Raw genomic sequence first — 15322 nt, 5'->3', positions numbered from 1 at the left:
AAGGAAAAAAAAAAGGCTTGAGGAGACACAATTTGGGTAAATGTGAGGAAGTGTTGCGGTTGTAAATGGAATTTCTACCGGCTGTGCCCCCAGGTGACCAGTACGTTCTTGTAACAGCAGAGTCCGATTGGCACTGGGATAAACAAAGCATGAAATAGCGCCTGGAAGAAAATCGAATCGGTATTATCAATTGCTACTCCAATCGGTCATTATACGAAATGCACACTGCAGACTGCAGACTGGGTACAAATAATGTCCTATAGCGTGTTGCCGATTTTAAATATTAACATCACAGCTTGCGCACAAAGTGAGAAGATATGAGATGACCATGAAGGCTTCAAGTTCTATTTAGGGACGACTGTGGTCTGACCGATCGTATCATGTGTAGCTTGTGATTTGATTTTCTCCCCAGGAGCCAATTCATGCTTTGTAAATCCCAGTACCAATCGGACTCTGCTCTATCAAAAACGTTAGGGTCATCTGGGCGCACAGCTGGTAGAAACTCACATTTACAAGCCTAACACTTCCTCTTGTTCCCTTTTCTTTCCTTTCCTTTGTCCGCCATTCTGAATTCTCAGGCGGGTTACCTCTGTACACTCGTTCCCAGACTCCCGTTTCCAGTTCCCCGTTATGCGTACCCCGTTACCAATTTTAGTAACATCCGAGGAGACACGAATCTTTTTAGTGGTCAACAGCAGGTTTTGAGCTTAGTGTTTATAACAACATTTGAAACTGATAATACAGACCGAAGTGACGGTTGGAAGCTGTTTAAGCTCGAGGTGAACATTAGCTTCTCGAGCTGAATTCCTCCACATCGTTCGTCGGACTTCAGCACCATGAATTGTCTCTTCATTGTAGCCGCTGCTTTTCTAGGTAAGCTAAACTTCTCGTAGCTTAAAATATAGATTATGGTTCATAAAACTCCGTATTTTCGATTAGAACCTGATATTTTTCCCGCTCTGTGATCCCTGCAGCTAGTCCAAGATAAAACTCGACAGATATATTAATACTATTTTCTCTGTAAGCAGAAATCGTAATAAGTCGCTTACGCATGGATTCAGTATATAATCCGGAAGAAAGTAAATTTTAAGTAGTCGAGTTTACTTTTCTTTTATATGTAAAACAGATCCTCAAACTAAACGTGAGTGACTCAGAGTCAAAGAATTTATATTATTGGACTGAAAGAGAAGCGTTGCAATGTAATCGAGTGCAAGCTTTGCCAGTCCGAAGCAACATCGCAATTGAAAAGATCTGAACCCACAATCAAACCAAGTTCATGCACATAAGCCACACACGCTTGCAAGTCAGTATATGGCTGTAATCTTTGGTAAAAGAATGTCTTTATCTGCGGCGTACTGACGATTTTGTCTACAACAAGTAAGCCCCAAGAGAAAGTGACTTCCGCTTTCTTGTTTCCGTGATGAACATCCCGGAGTGAAAGTGAAAGTGAATGTTGAATGTTCTGTGAGCATGGATAATTGTTAAATATGCGTAAGTGAAACTATGTAATGATTCTGTTTAATATACCAACCAACTTGTACATTAGTTAGTTAATAATGGTCGCGATCTCCGATCCATTCGATCAGGTTTTACTGCAGCTAGACACCGAGAGAAATCAAATTGCCCAGTTAAAATTAATATCTGTTCTTTTACACTGATAGTTGCAGACCATGGTTTAGTGGATTTCATTTTCACATGGCTTTTCTTGTTGTAGAAATACTTAACCAAGTTCAAGTTCAATCAAGTTTATTGTCATACGTGAGGCATGGTTGCCCAGTTGCCCGAGCCAGAGGCTCATGTTTAAAACGTAAGACTATAAAACTATCTATGAGTAAAACTATATGAAATATATTAAAAATATATCAACAACAGAACAATAAATGTGGAAATAGAATCAAATTGAAATATAAAAATTACTTAAGATACTAGGACAGGGTAAGAATTACATGTACAATTAGAAAGCAAATAGAAATGAAACTATATACAAGAGTACAATGACATCTGGTTCCTAATTTGCTGAAGTCAAAAGCCTTCAGGTTACGAGTGAAGTCACTAAACGTACTTGAGGTTTTAATATGTGCAGGCAGTTTATTCCATAGGCGACTAACTATATAGGTAAACGAGTTATGAAAGAATTTGTTATTGTAGCCAGATTGTTCCAGATTAATGCCCCTACCTCTTAGATTATATTTAGTATAACGAATCTGAAAAAAGTTCTTGATATATGGTGGACCGTTAGAGTTCATGCATTTGTATAATAAAACAAGAGAACTGTAATAGCGTCTATGTTCAAGAGACTGCATATCACTCAAGGATAATATAGTATCATAGTCAAGATTATTACCTACAGTCTGAAAATGACTAGTTGGGAAAAAGTGCTGTTAACGTGGTCAAGGGATACCAAGTTTCTGGCATAACTATAATACGGAATTTGCGACGGTAATAAACGATGTTTGGCGTGACCAAACGAGTGTACGAATGCGCGCGGACGGCGTTCTAGTGAAATTTTGACTAGTGTGACGTTATGTATATGCATTCGAAATGACTTAAAACTGCGCTGTTTATTGGAAAACGTTTGGAGTGTTAGTTCTGTCAATGTTTTAGCGTGAAAAGAAGTGGAATATGGTTTTCACAAAACAAATACTAGCATCGAAGAGAGCATTAGCGTGGTATTTAAACAAATACAGTCACTATTCGTATCGGCAAATCGCACAAGATTGTGGAATTTCAAAATCGAGTGTACAGAGAATATGCAGTGGAGAACTTCCCGGAACTGTTAAAGAGTCTTCAACTTCCACGAGAACCGGGAGACCAAGACAACTAAGCCAACGGGATCTGAAATTACTGCTCCGTACAATGAAACAATTACGGAAAAGGAATGTCCACGTGACAGTCAAGGGGTTAGTGGAGGAGAGTGGCCTTAATTTTGATAGAGCGAGTAGAAGAACATATTCTCGATATTTAAATGAGCTCGGGTACTCATACTTTTCAGCTAGGAGAAAGGGGATTCTGCTTGAAAACGATAAAAAGTTGCGCGTGAAATTTGCTCGTAAAATGAAGCGGGAGGTGGCAAGAAATTCTGAATTCTGGACTAACGAAGTTTCGTTTTATTTGGATGGTGTATCTTTCGTGCATAAGTATAATCCACAGAGCGGCGCAGCCTCGAACAGATCAAGGGTATGGCGTAGGAAAGACGAAGGCCTTGAGGTAACCGCGAAGGGTTCGAAAGAGTTGGCCGGAGGGAGAAGATTGCATGTTGTGGTGGCGATAGCATACGGGAAAGGAGTTATTCTAAAAGTGCCGTACGAAAAAATGACCGGTGATTTTTTTCGAAACTTCATAAGGGAACATTTCAACATTACGTTTGCGCAAGCTGGTCCCAAAACAGATGGAAGACGTTTATTTGTTATGGATAACGACCCGTCGCAAACAAGCAGGTTAGCTAGGGATGCGTTAGAAGAGATAGAGGCTGAATTTCATGAAATCCCTCCGCGTTCACCGGACCTAAATCCTATCGAGAACATATTTCATCTTGTAAAGAGATATTTAGAATCCGAAGCAATATCTAGAAATATCACAAGGGAGTCGTTTGAGGAATTTCAAGCTAGAGTTTTAAGAGCTTTTGATTGTATTTGTACTGAAACTATAGATAACACAATTGCCAGTTTGAACAAAAGGATAGAAGCTATCCTTGCCTCTAAAGGCGGTAGAACCAAATATTAATCACGCAATGCGGAACTGTGAAAACTGAACATGCTTTATTATTTACACTTCAGTATATTCTGTGAATTTCTAAAGCGTGTAAAGTGTAACTTCATTTTCATGCTATCTGAGGAAAATGCTTGTGTAAATTGTAATTGTCACTTTGTAAAACTCGTGACAACGAGAAGTTTATCACATGCGTGACATTTGCATTTTGTTGACGTAAAGAACTGAACATTACTCACTACAATACTCACTTTAAATAGTGGAGATTTATGCAAATTGAAAACGTATTTGACATTAAATGAACACAAATTTAGAAAGTATGTATGTTTTCTTTAGTTTGAAGAAACTATTTCTTTCATTATATGAGTTATTGCGCATTTTCAACTCAGTACTCAGTAAAAGCACAAGAAAAGAAAGCTATTAATTAGCTCTTTACATAAAACATTCAATTTACTGAGTAATGTTGTAAACTCTATTCAGACACGTTCCTTTGGAGCGCATTATACAACAATTGTTTTTATATACTCAACAAGAGTAGCCGGCCATAGTTTATTTTTAAACACTGTTCTTCATTGATGCGAAATGAATGCAAACGTTACTGAGTATTGTCGCGAGCATCATGTCACCGTCAGTCAGCAATGTAAACATTGCTAGAATTCTCTAGAATGAATCGTGCAAAACAATGTCCACAGGGCGCGATTTCTCGCTGTTCACTCTGTGAAATGGGCTTCCAGAACCGGAAAAAAGACCATCTAATGTCCATCATCTTTGTGTTTGTCTGATCTATTGCACCGGCTCTAATGAAAACAATCGGGGAATCCGATGTAGCAAAAAAAGGCGTGTCGCGCGTTAGTTCAATATCTCTTAAACAAAAGTTCTTTGGTGCGGGTAAATGGATTGTATCGCCCTCTAGCGCCTGGAGAAGATCAGCCCACGCGATTATTGTTGGATTCCACCGAAAGTCATTCAAAAGAATGACTTCTGCTTGTTCCGCGCAAACCACAAGACTAAGGTCTAAATGCATCTTTAATTTTAGACCCAAAAAGGGTTATTTATTACTATTTTGACACTTAGTTTAAATCAGCTGTGTGAGTGCTTTGTAAGTAAAGTCACAGTGACTTTATGCAGTGACATAGCACATAGCTATAATGTCATATTGTGAAAGCCGAGTTTATTTGGGCCAATACAATTACAGCCCAGTTAGCCTTGTGAGTCCTGAGAAAACATTTTCTGGGAGTTGAGTTATTTCATTGCTATCAAGATATCTAGAAATGAAAATAAGAAACCTAATGTATATTAAAACTAGTCCAAAACTAAGTAAGAAGTGTTAACTCATACACTACTTTTTAAGTACATTCAGCAACAGTAGAGCACTCGAACTAAACAAGAACAATTCCATGAATTCAATTTTAGCTTTTATTGCAGTTTCGTTCTCAGCATTCGCTGATCACGGCTTTACTCAATTCTACTTAAATAAGAGCAGTACATTTAAACCCAAATGACCTCCATGGGGTTCGCGCAAAATCGACTCAGAGCGATCAAATCAAAGGGAAAATGGATGACAGTGGATAATTCTTTGTGGAGTATCCAGGCGTAAAGCTGTGTCATATCTTAAAAGTTTACTTAGGGCGATATACTTACAGATGAGATAGACGTGTGTGAGTTCTGAGAAAACATTTTCTGGGAGTTCAGTTATTCCATTGTTATGAAGCTCCCTAGAAATAAAAACATGAAACGCGATGTATATGAAAACTAGTCCAAACTGGTAACGTGGGTACTCATGTTAATACTACTTTTTAAAGTACTATCAGCAACAGTACTGCATTCGAATTAAACAAGAACAATTCAATGAATTCCATTTTAGCTTATGTTGCAGTTTTGTTTCAGGATTCGCTGATCACGGCTTTACTCGATTCTATTTAATTAATAGATAAGAGCAATACAATTAATCCCAATTGTCCTCCATGGGCTCTACGGGAACGACTCAGGGCAAACAAATCAAAACGAAAAAGATGACAGCGCATTTCAGTTTCAAAGAAACAGTAAGAAAAACTAAAATAGAACAGAAAAAGGCTGGAAAAATCATGCAAAATCAAAAGTATTCAAACTAAGGTAAATGTTTCTCAGGGAATAATAAAGCAAGAGACTAGCTCTCATGGACTGGCTAACGTGTGCGGCCGAGGAAAAAGTAAGAAGAATATTTCTAGCCAGATGCTAAGGAGTTGCCCTGGTGTGTGCTGCTACCGTAGACTTCTGATTTCTGAACTAGGATCTTATGACCAAATCAGTGCAATTGAAGCACATCCATTTTTCCGCGAACCTTCTTAATAAAAAATTTTCTCTGTACGGATCATCATAAAATAAAAAATCGAAGTTTTCGCGCACACTGTTCGGAAATAATAGAGTTTAGTGATGTCTTGTATGTTCTAAATTTGGAGGACTTTTTTGAGAACTATAAAATCCCTATTTGTAAATAATATGTGTAATAATAAGAATAAGAATGATAAGAATACTTTTTAGCTTACAATATTGTACAATGAAATAAAAATCGTAACCAATCCCAATTGGACCTTACAGAAAATTACAAATTTATAGAAAAATATTATTCGTTATACCCCTGGTGTATATAAAAAGTGTTTATTTCTATAATTCATGAGATCATTTGGACTCAAGACTTATCAAAAAATTATTATTATGATTATTATTAAAAAATAAAAATAAAAAAAATAGTAATGATTAACAATTGTTGCATGAGGTTGAGAATGATAGCGATATTTATCAAGGCCAAAGTTTGTGTTATCTGCCGAAGCCAAAGGCTGAAGCAGATAAAAAAAAACTGAGCCTTGGTAATTATCGCTATCATGTGAAAACCGAATCCAATAACTGTTTTATTATGCATATTCCTGAGCTGCACTTGTAAAGACAAGAAGACTGACCGATCCATTTCTTTGGATGAGCGGGAAATCAAAGAATGTTTCTGCGGTTGACAGAGTCTTCTTTTCTCTTCTCTGCTGCTTAATGTGTTAGGTGACGTCACTTTTGCATACATAATACTACTGTCTGTAGATATGACGTCAATTATACATATATAAATCTATTGTCTGTAGATATGACATAGAGAGAAAGAGAGCAAGCAAGAATTAGGTGCATGCTTACAGCCAATAAAAATTGAGCTGGTGACACCAATGTATTATACTAATAATATTAATATTAATATTAATAACAATAAAATAATCATCTTCATCATACGCGGTTATTGGACATATTTTCATTTTCTCGACGCCAAAACTTGTGTTTGTCGGTACCAATCAACTTGATTTTTTTTTTTGTGCTCCTTTCTTTAATAATTAAGGGGACCTGGCTCAAATGAAAAAAACTAGGTGTTACAAAAAGAATAATATGACATAATGCAATAACAGATAGTACTAATCTTCGAAGGCTTAGGTTCAAATGCGAAAAGGGATTATTTATTACTACTGACACTTTGATTAAATCAGCTGTGTAAGTCGCTTTGTAAGTAAGTCAGACAATTCTTTGTGGAGTATCCAGGCGTAAAGCTGTGTCATATCTTAAAAGTTTACTTAGGGCAAAATACTTACAGCCAGGATAGACGTGTGAGTTCTGAGAAAAAACACTTTCTGGGAGTTCAGTTATTCCATTGTTATGAAGCTCCCTAGAAATAAAAACATGAAAAACGCGATGTATATGAAAACTAGTCCAAAACTGGGTAACGTGGTACTCATGTTAATACTACTTTTTAAAGTACTATCAGCAACAGTACTGCATTCGAATTAAACAAGAACAATCAATGAATTCCATTTTAGCTTATGTTGCAGTTTTGTTCTCAGGATTCGCTGATCTTGGCTTTACTCGAGTCTACTTAATTAATAGATAAGAGCAATACAATTAATCCCAATTGTCCTCCACAGGCTCTACGGGAACGACTCAGGGCAAACAAATCAAAACGAAAGAGTTGACAGCACATTTCATAGTTTCAAAGAAAACAGTAATAAAAAAAAAACTAAACAGAACACATACAAAATCAAAAGTATTCAAACTGGAAAAATTTCATACAAAATCAAAAGTATTTAACACTGGTAAACGTTTGCTCAGCAAAATAATAAGGCAAGAGAATGGCCCCTGGTTTTGCTGTTAACGTATACTTCTGATTTCTGAACAAGGATTTTCATGACCAAATCTGTTCAATTGAAACACATAGATTTTTCCGTGAGTGTTTATGAAAAAACTTTTCTTTACGGATCATAAAATAAAAAAATCGAAGTTTTCCGGCATAGTGTTTGGAAATAATAGAGTTTCATGATATCCGGATTGTTCTAAATTTGGAGGACTTGTTGAGAACTATAAAATGTTTATTTCTAAATAATAATAATAATAATAATAATAAATAATAAAATAATGAATAATAATAATTTTAAAACATATAATTTTTTACAATAAAATAAAAATCTTAACCAAGCTTAATTAGACATTACAGAAAAAAAAGCAAATTTATACAAAATATTATTCGTTGTACCCGTGGTGTATAAAGAGTGTTTATTTCCATAATTCGTGCAATCATTTGAAGTAAACACTTATTAAAGTATCATTATTATGATTATCATTATTATTACCATTGCTCTAAAAAGTAATAATAATATTGTTGCATTCGAGATATTGTCAGTTCCTCGACACCAAAAACTTAATGTTTGTTGGTAGCAATAAACTTGATTTCTTTATGTTCTGCTTTCTTTAATAAGGGAACCTCGCTTAAATGAAAAAAAATAGGTGTTACAAAAAGAACCAACATGACATACTGGAATAACAGTTAGTATTAATCTTAGAAGGCTAAGGTACAAATACACCTTAATGTTTGACCCAAGAACGGTTATTTATTACTATAGACTCTTTGTTTAAATCAGCTGTATGAGTCGCTTTGTATATAAGTCACACTGTACTCTGTAAAGTAACCAGGCACATACATATGTCATAGAGCAAGCAAGTTTAGGTGCGTGGGTCAACAAAATAAAATTGAGCTGGTATTGTAGTGAAACTAAGTCGTGAGAAAATTAACATTTTTCTGGGAGGTGAGTTATTTATATGTTGTCAAGCCGTCTAGAAATGAAAACATGAAACGTAATGTATATGAAAACTAGTCAGAAACTAAGTAAGGACGTTTTAACTCATGTTAACACTACTTTTTAAAGTACACTCAGCAACAGACAGCATTCGAACTAAACAAGAACAATTCCATGAACTCAATTTTAGCTTTTATTGCAGTTTCGTTCTTAGCATTCGCTGATCACAGCTTTACAGCTTTACTAGTTCTACTTAGATAAGAGCAGTACAATTAAACCCAAATGACCTCCATGGAGCCCGCGCAATCGACTCAGAGCGATCAAATCAAAGGAAAAATAGATGATAGTGGACAATTCTTTGGTGGAGTATCCACGTCCAAAGCTGTGTCATATTGTGATGTTCGAATTAAACAAGAACAATTCAATGAATTTATTTTAGCTTATATTGCAGTTTCGTTCTCAGCATTTGCTGATCACGGCCTTACTCGATTCTACTTACTTAATAGATAAGAGCAATACAATTAATTCCAATTGTCCTCCATAGGCTCTACGGGAACGACTCAGCGCAAACAAATCAAAACAAAAATGGATTGACAGTGGATTTGATAGTTTCAAAGAAAACAATAAAAAAAAACTAAAACAGAACACCAAAAAGCTGGAAAAATCATACAAAATCAAAAGTATTTAAACAAAGGTAAACGTTTCTCAGCGAATAATAAGGCAAGAGACTGGCCCTCACCAACTGGCTAACGCGCTGCTGGGAAAAAAAGTAAGAAGAATATTTCTAGCCAGATACTAAGGAGTACTGGCCCTGGTTTTTGCTGTTAACGTATACTTCTGATTTCTGAACAAGGATTTTCATGACCAAATCTGTTCAATTGAAACACATAGATTTTTCCGTGAGCGTTTATGAAAAACCTTCTCTTTACGGATCATAAAGTAAAAAATCGAAGTTTTCGCGCATATTGTTCGGAAATGATAGAGTTTCATGATGTCCTGATTGTTCTAAATTTGGAGGACTTGTTGAGAACTATAAAATCTTTATTTCTAAATAATAATAATATAAATAATAATACTAGAATAATAATAATAATAATAATAATAATAATTTTAAACATACAATATTTTACAGCAAAATAAAAAATCTTAACCAAGCTTAATTAGACATTATAAAAAAATTACAAATTTATAAAAAATATTATTCGTTATACCCGTGGTGTATAAAGAGTGTTCATTCCATAATTCGTGCAATCATTTGGAGTAGTAAACACTTATTAAAATATCATTGTTATGATTATCATTATTATTACCATTGCTATAAAAATACTAATAATAATATATTCGAGATATTGTCATTTCCTCGACACCAAAAATAATGTTTGTCGGTAGCAATAAAACTTGATTTTCTTTATGTGCTTTCTTTTTATAAGGGAACCTCGCTCAAATGAAAAAATAGGTGTTACAAAAAGAACCAAACATGACATACTGGAATAACAGTTAGTATTATCTTAGAAGGCTAAGGTCCAAATACACCTTAATTTTAGACCCAAGAACAGGGTATTTATTACTATTGACTCTTTGTTTAAATCAGCTGTATGAGTCGCTTTGTATATAAGTCACACTGTACTCTGTAAAGTAACCAGGCACATAGCTATGTCATATTAGTTGAAAGTTTATTTGGGTCAACAAACTTACAGCTTTTGTAGCGCACTAAGTCCTGAGAAAACATTTTCTGGGAGGTAAGTTATTTCATTGTTAGAGAGCGATCTAGAAAAAAAAAAAAACATGAAACGTAATGTCTATGGAAACTAGTCCAAAACTAAGTAACGAAGTTTTAACTCATGTTAACACTACTTTTTAAAGTACACTCAGCAACAGTACAGCATTCGAACTAAACAAGAACAATTCCATGAACTCAATTTTTAGCTTTTATTGCAGTTTCGTTATTAGCATTCGCTGATCACAGCTTTACTCAATTCTACTTAGATAAGAGCAGTACAATTAAACCCAAATGACCTCCATGGAGCCCGCGCAATCGACCCAGAGCGATCAAATCAAAGGAAAATGGATGACAGTGGACAATTCTTTGTGGAGTATCCACGCGCAAAGCTGTGTCATATTGTGAATTCGAATTAAACAAGAGCAATTTAATAATTTTCATTTTAGCTTATATTGCAGTTTCGTTCTCAGCATTTGCTGATCACGGCCTTACTCGATTCTACTTATTTAATAGATAAGAGCAATACACTTTAATTCACATTGTCCTCCATAGGGTCTACGGGAACGACTCAGCGCGAACAAATCAAAACAAAAAATGGATGACAGTGGATTTGATAGTTTCAAAGAAAACAATAAAAAAAAAACTAAAACAGAACACCAAAAAGCTGGAAAAAATCATACAAAATCAAAAGTATTTAAACAAAGGTAAACGTTTCTCAGCGAATAATAAGGCAAGAGACTGGCCCTCACCAACTGGCTAACGCGCGGCCGGAGGAAAAAGTAAGAAGAATATTTCTAGCCAGATACTAAGGAGTACTGGCCATGGTTTCTGCTGTTAACGCAGACTTCTGATTTCTGAACAAGGATTTTAATGACCAAATCAGTGCAATTGAAACACATAGATTTTTCCGTGAGCATTAATGAAAAACTTTCTCTGGCTCATAAAAGTAAAAAATCGAAAGTTTTCGCGCATAGTGTTCGGAAATAATAGAATTTCCATGATGTCCTGATTGTTCTAAATTTTTTGAGAGGACTTTTTGAGAACTATAAAATCTTTATTTCTAAATAATAAAATAATAATAATAATAATAATAATAATAATAATAATAATAATAATAATGATTATTGAGGTAACATGTCCTTTTTATACGAGAATCCTGGAAGCAGAAACAGAGAAAAAATAGCCGTTATCAAGACCTAAAATATGAATTTGGAACGAACTTGGAACTGTAAAGGAGTTAAAGTTATACCTATTGTTGATTGGATCGCTTGGGACAATCTCTAAAACATTCGAATCTTGGCTAACTCAAGTCAGCGAAAAAATTCATTTCGGAACGCTACAAAAAGCTTGCCTCCTTGGAACTTCAACTTCAACTTATATCCGTGGTGTATAAAAAGTGTTCGTTTCTATAATTCATGGAACCATTTGGACAAAATACTTATTAAAATATCATTGTCATCATTATCATTATTACTATAATTAAAAAAATAGTAATAATAGTAATAATAATCATACGAATTTATTCGATATATTGTCATTTCCTGGACCCCAAAACTAATGTTTGCTTCGGTTTGCTTACATGGCATTGGCGGACGAACTGTGCAGACGCTACGGGCGAATGACCTTCACGCGGTCAGGGACCTTGCTCCAGATATTGCTATCTTGGAATAGGTTCTAACGACCTTTTGAAACTTCCACCGGAGACGGTCGGCTCTGCGATCGAAGATCTGGTGCGTCTGCCTAAGTGCGATTTTTCAGTAGCATTTTCTTTCCGCATGCTATGTCGTTTTGGCGCAACGCAACGGTTCTGAACCAATATGTTAGTGTTGTTTTAGCTGATTTACCCAATGTTTTTTTGTTGTCGTCATCCTGAGTTCAATAATCCCCATAAAGATTTCTATTTAGCGGACAGAGTTCACTCAAATCCATCCGGACAGTAAAGCTGTCGTCTCTTCACGAGAATTGACCCATTCTTTTTCACGCTGGCTTTTAGTCATGTTTGATAATTTTCTTCGAAATGATTTTTGGCTCTTATTTTTGGCCTTTTTATTGGCCTTTATATGTATTTCAGGAGGAATTCAACCTCATTTGTTAACAAAGTGGCTGTTATTTGCATAGTAATGTTTTAGGTTCTCTATGTTTGATCTTTTATTGTGAGCCATTCATTTTCACCAGCAGGGTTTCATATCTCTTGCTATGTTCGCAAATTTCTCTCTAGTCGTATGTAGTTATGATTGAATAATTTTGTGCTGGTCGCATGTAGTTATGCTGGCTTCTGCTAGTGGTATATGCACATGTAGTCATGCTGGCTGGTGATTGGTTATATGTAGTTATCCTAGCTTGATTTCTTTCATAGCCATGCATATGTAGGTATGCTGGCTTGTGGCTAGTGATATGTAGTTATCCCAGTGTTATTTCTTTCATAGCTATGCATATGTAGTTATGCTGGCTTGTGGCTTTGTGATATGTAGATATCCTAGCCTTGTTCTTCTATGGTCAGCCATATATAGTTATGCTGGCTTGTGGCTAGTCATATGTAGTTATGCTAGCTTTGTTTTTCTTTTCTGGCATCAAGGGTCAACCAACGTGTCGACTTCGTGTCTTGACATGGTTTTGTGTGCCCGCCAGGTTAATTTTAAATTTCCTTGCCCACTTCACCCTTTCGATCTCATTTAGTATAATACTAGTCTTCCTGCTTTGGTTTTCGTTTGGTTCTGGGTCCTGTGTTTTGGTTTTTGCAGATTGTCATCATGCCAAAAGCCAAGTCCAGTCGCTGTACATCTTAAAACTACCCTCACGAAACGTAGCAGCCCTCGATCTAGTGTCTAAGCCAGCAGCGCGGCTGTGCGGCTGTGTTCCTGCAAGGACAGAACGGTCAACACAAGTTCAGTCTATCGCATTAGTGCCTGACCCTGATGTCTCTACCCACCCAAATGAGTCTGTGCTAGCAGAGTCGAGTCGGTGCAATCCATGTTATCACCACAGTGTATGGAGACCTTGATAACCCCAGTTGCAGAGGAAGTTTCTTGTTGTCGTTTATCTCCTGCTGAGGCTTCCAGCAATCCGTCTCCAGCAGCATTATCAACTTTACAAGAGGTTCCAGTCAGTTCCCCCGTTGGCCAGAGAATACTAAGGAGGCTGCCTCCACTGTTGTTCAAAATAGCTTGGCCAATGCTTCGGCTGCCCTGACAGGGGCTGATCCCCCAAGTTTCAGCATCCAACCCGGTGCCAGGTCAGTTGTTTCAATCCGTGAGTTTACCAGTGAATGCCCGTTTATATCAGAAAAAATACGGGCGAAAATTTGGAAGGTTGAATATGTAGACTTTGGTTCACTACTTGCCAACCCTGTGTTGGCCGATCAATATCAAATAACCGTTTAATAATTCAGAGAGTAGTTTAACTCCCTCTCTTTGCCTTGAACCATTGTCTAAAAACAAAAAAGTAATGACAATTGAAACAACGCTAAGCAGTTTTCGTGTTTTTGTGGGGGCTTACACAAAACACTCCCCCTATAAAGGCCCCCGCCCTCATGAAATATGGGGATATAATCAGGACTTGGCAGGGAGGGGCCACAACTGGACATTTTACGACGAGAATTTTCGTTTTTTGAGGCAGGCACACCGTGCTGCTCTTGCCTGGGATCGAATCCATGGCGAGTTGTGGCTTAAGTCGCAAGTTTCCCTGCGACGACCACTCCAAAACCCAGCTCATCCACCAAAAGGAAAGGCAGATTTTGTCCCGAAGGATATTGTTTTAAATTCATAAGGATCGAAAGTGCGAGGGTCACATCCAATTTCAAAATGCACTTTTCGTGGCTCATCAAGAATTGCCAGTTCTCAGCTCCGACCTGCCAAGTCCTCACCCTCCCAGCCTCCCCACTCCAGTAAAAGTTAAGAGATTAGGTTTTCTTTTAGATAGGTACAACCCTTCCACTGTTGAATTTTTGTCATTTGGTTTTACTCAGGGTTTTCCGGTTCACTTTCAAGGGGAGCGTAAATCTCGAACAGCTACGAATTTAATGTCAGCTCTGGATAACCCTGAAGCTGTTGATGCTAAGCTCCAAAAAGAGCTGGAAGCCCATAGATTGGCAGGTCCTTTCCAGTCCCCTCCTCTGACTGCCCTTCTGGATTCACCTCTCGGCTTAGTCCCAAAGAAGGTTCTGGGTGAATTTCGCCTAATCCATCATTTGTCTTTTCCTAACGGTTTCTTGTTTAACGACGGCATTTCCTCAGATCATACCAGTGTTAATATGCTACAATTGATGAGACCATCCAACTGATTAAAAATGCTAGTCCAGGTTGTTTTTTGGGCAAGACAGATGTTAAAAATGCATTCCGGATTATCCCCATTCATCCTGATGATTACGGTCTCCTTGGGATGCAGTGGAGGGGGCTGTATTACTATGACCGATGCATGCCAATGGGTTGTTTCCTCTTCCTGCTTAACTTTTGAAATGTTTAGCACTGCTGTGGAATCGATTGCTCGTAATAAGCTAAAAATTGATTACATTTTACACATCCGGCTTGATGATTACCTCCTAGTTGCTCCTACTGAGCAACTCTGTCAACAACAGTTGGATTTGTTAATGTCACTTTGCTCTTACCTGGGTATTCCCATAGCACCAGAGAAGACGTGTGGCCCTTCCACTACCATGTCTTTTGCGGGTATTGAATTGGCCTCCCTTCTTTTTGGAGGCTCGTTTACCTCGTGATAAGATCGCAAAGTGTATTTCCCAGATCTCAGATTTTATCCACCGCAAAAAGGTCACCTTAATAATACCTGACCTGCTAAACACCCTTACTCGCAGTCGGAGACTGAA

The 15322-nt window shown here is 36.9% G+C and overlaps 1 protein-coding gene across 2 annotated transcripts in view; it reads left to right on the top strand.

Annotated features, from left to right (window-relative positions):
• Positions 1 to 651: 651 nt before the first annotated feature.
• LOC138006288 (uncharacterized) overlaps positions 652 to 15322 on the top strand; it is a 33664-nt gene continuing 18993 nt past the window's right edge. Inside the window, exons 1-2 of one of the 2 annotated variants that reach the window (XM_068852525.1) lie at positions 652 to 873; positions 1715 to 1807. In XM_068852525.1, the coding sequence (XP_068708626.1) occupies positions 837 to 873; positions 1715 to 1807 (130 nt within the window). In that variant the 5' untranslated portion in view covers positions 652 to 836. The remainder of the gene's footprint in view (positions 874 to 1714; positions 1808 to 15322) is intronic. The other variant, XM_068852526.1, reaches the window with a different exon arrangement.

This window comes from Montipora foliosa, chromosome 6, assembly GCF_036669935.1.
Source record: "Montipora foliosa isolate CH-2021 chromosome 6, ASM3666993v2, whole genome shotgun sequence".
In the NCBI taxonomy this organism is placed as follows: Eukaryota; Metazoa; Cnidaria; class Anthozoa; order Scleractinia; family Acroporidae; genus Montipora; species Montipora foliosa.
Note: the sequence above shows the minus strand (reverse complement) of the source record. Positions and strands in the feature narration are given on the sequence as shown.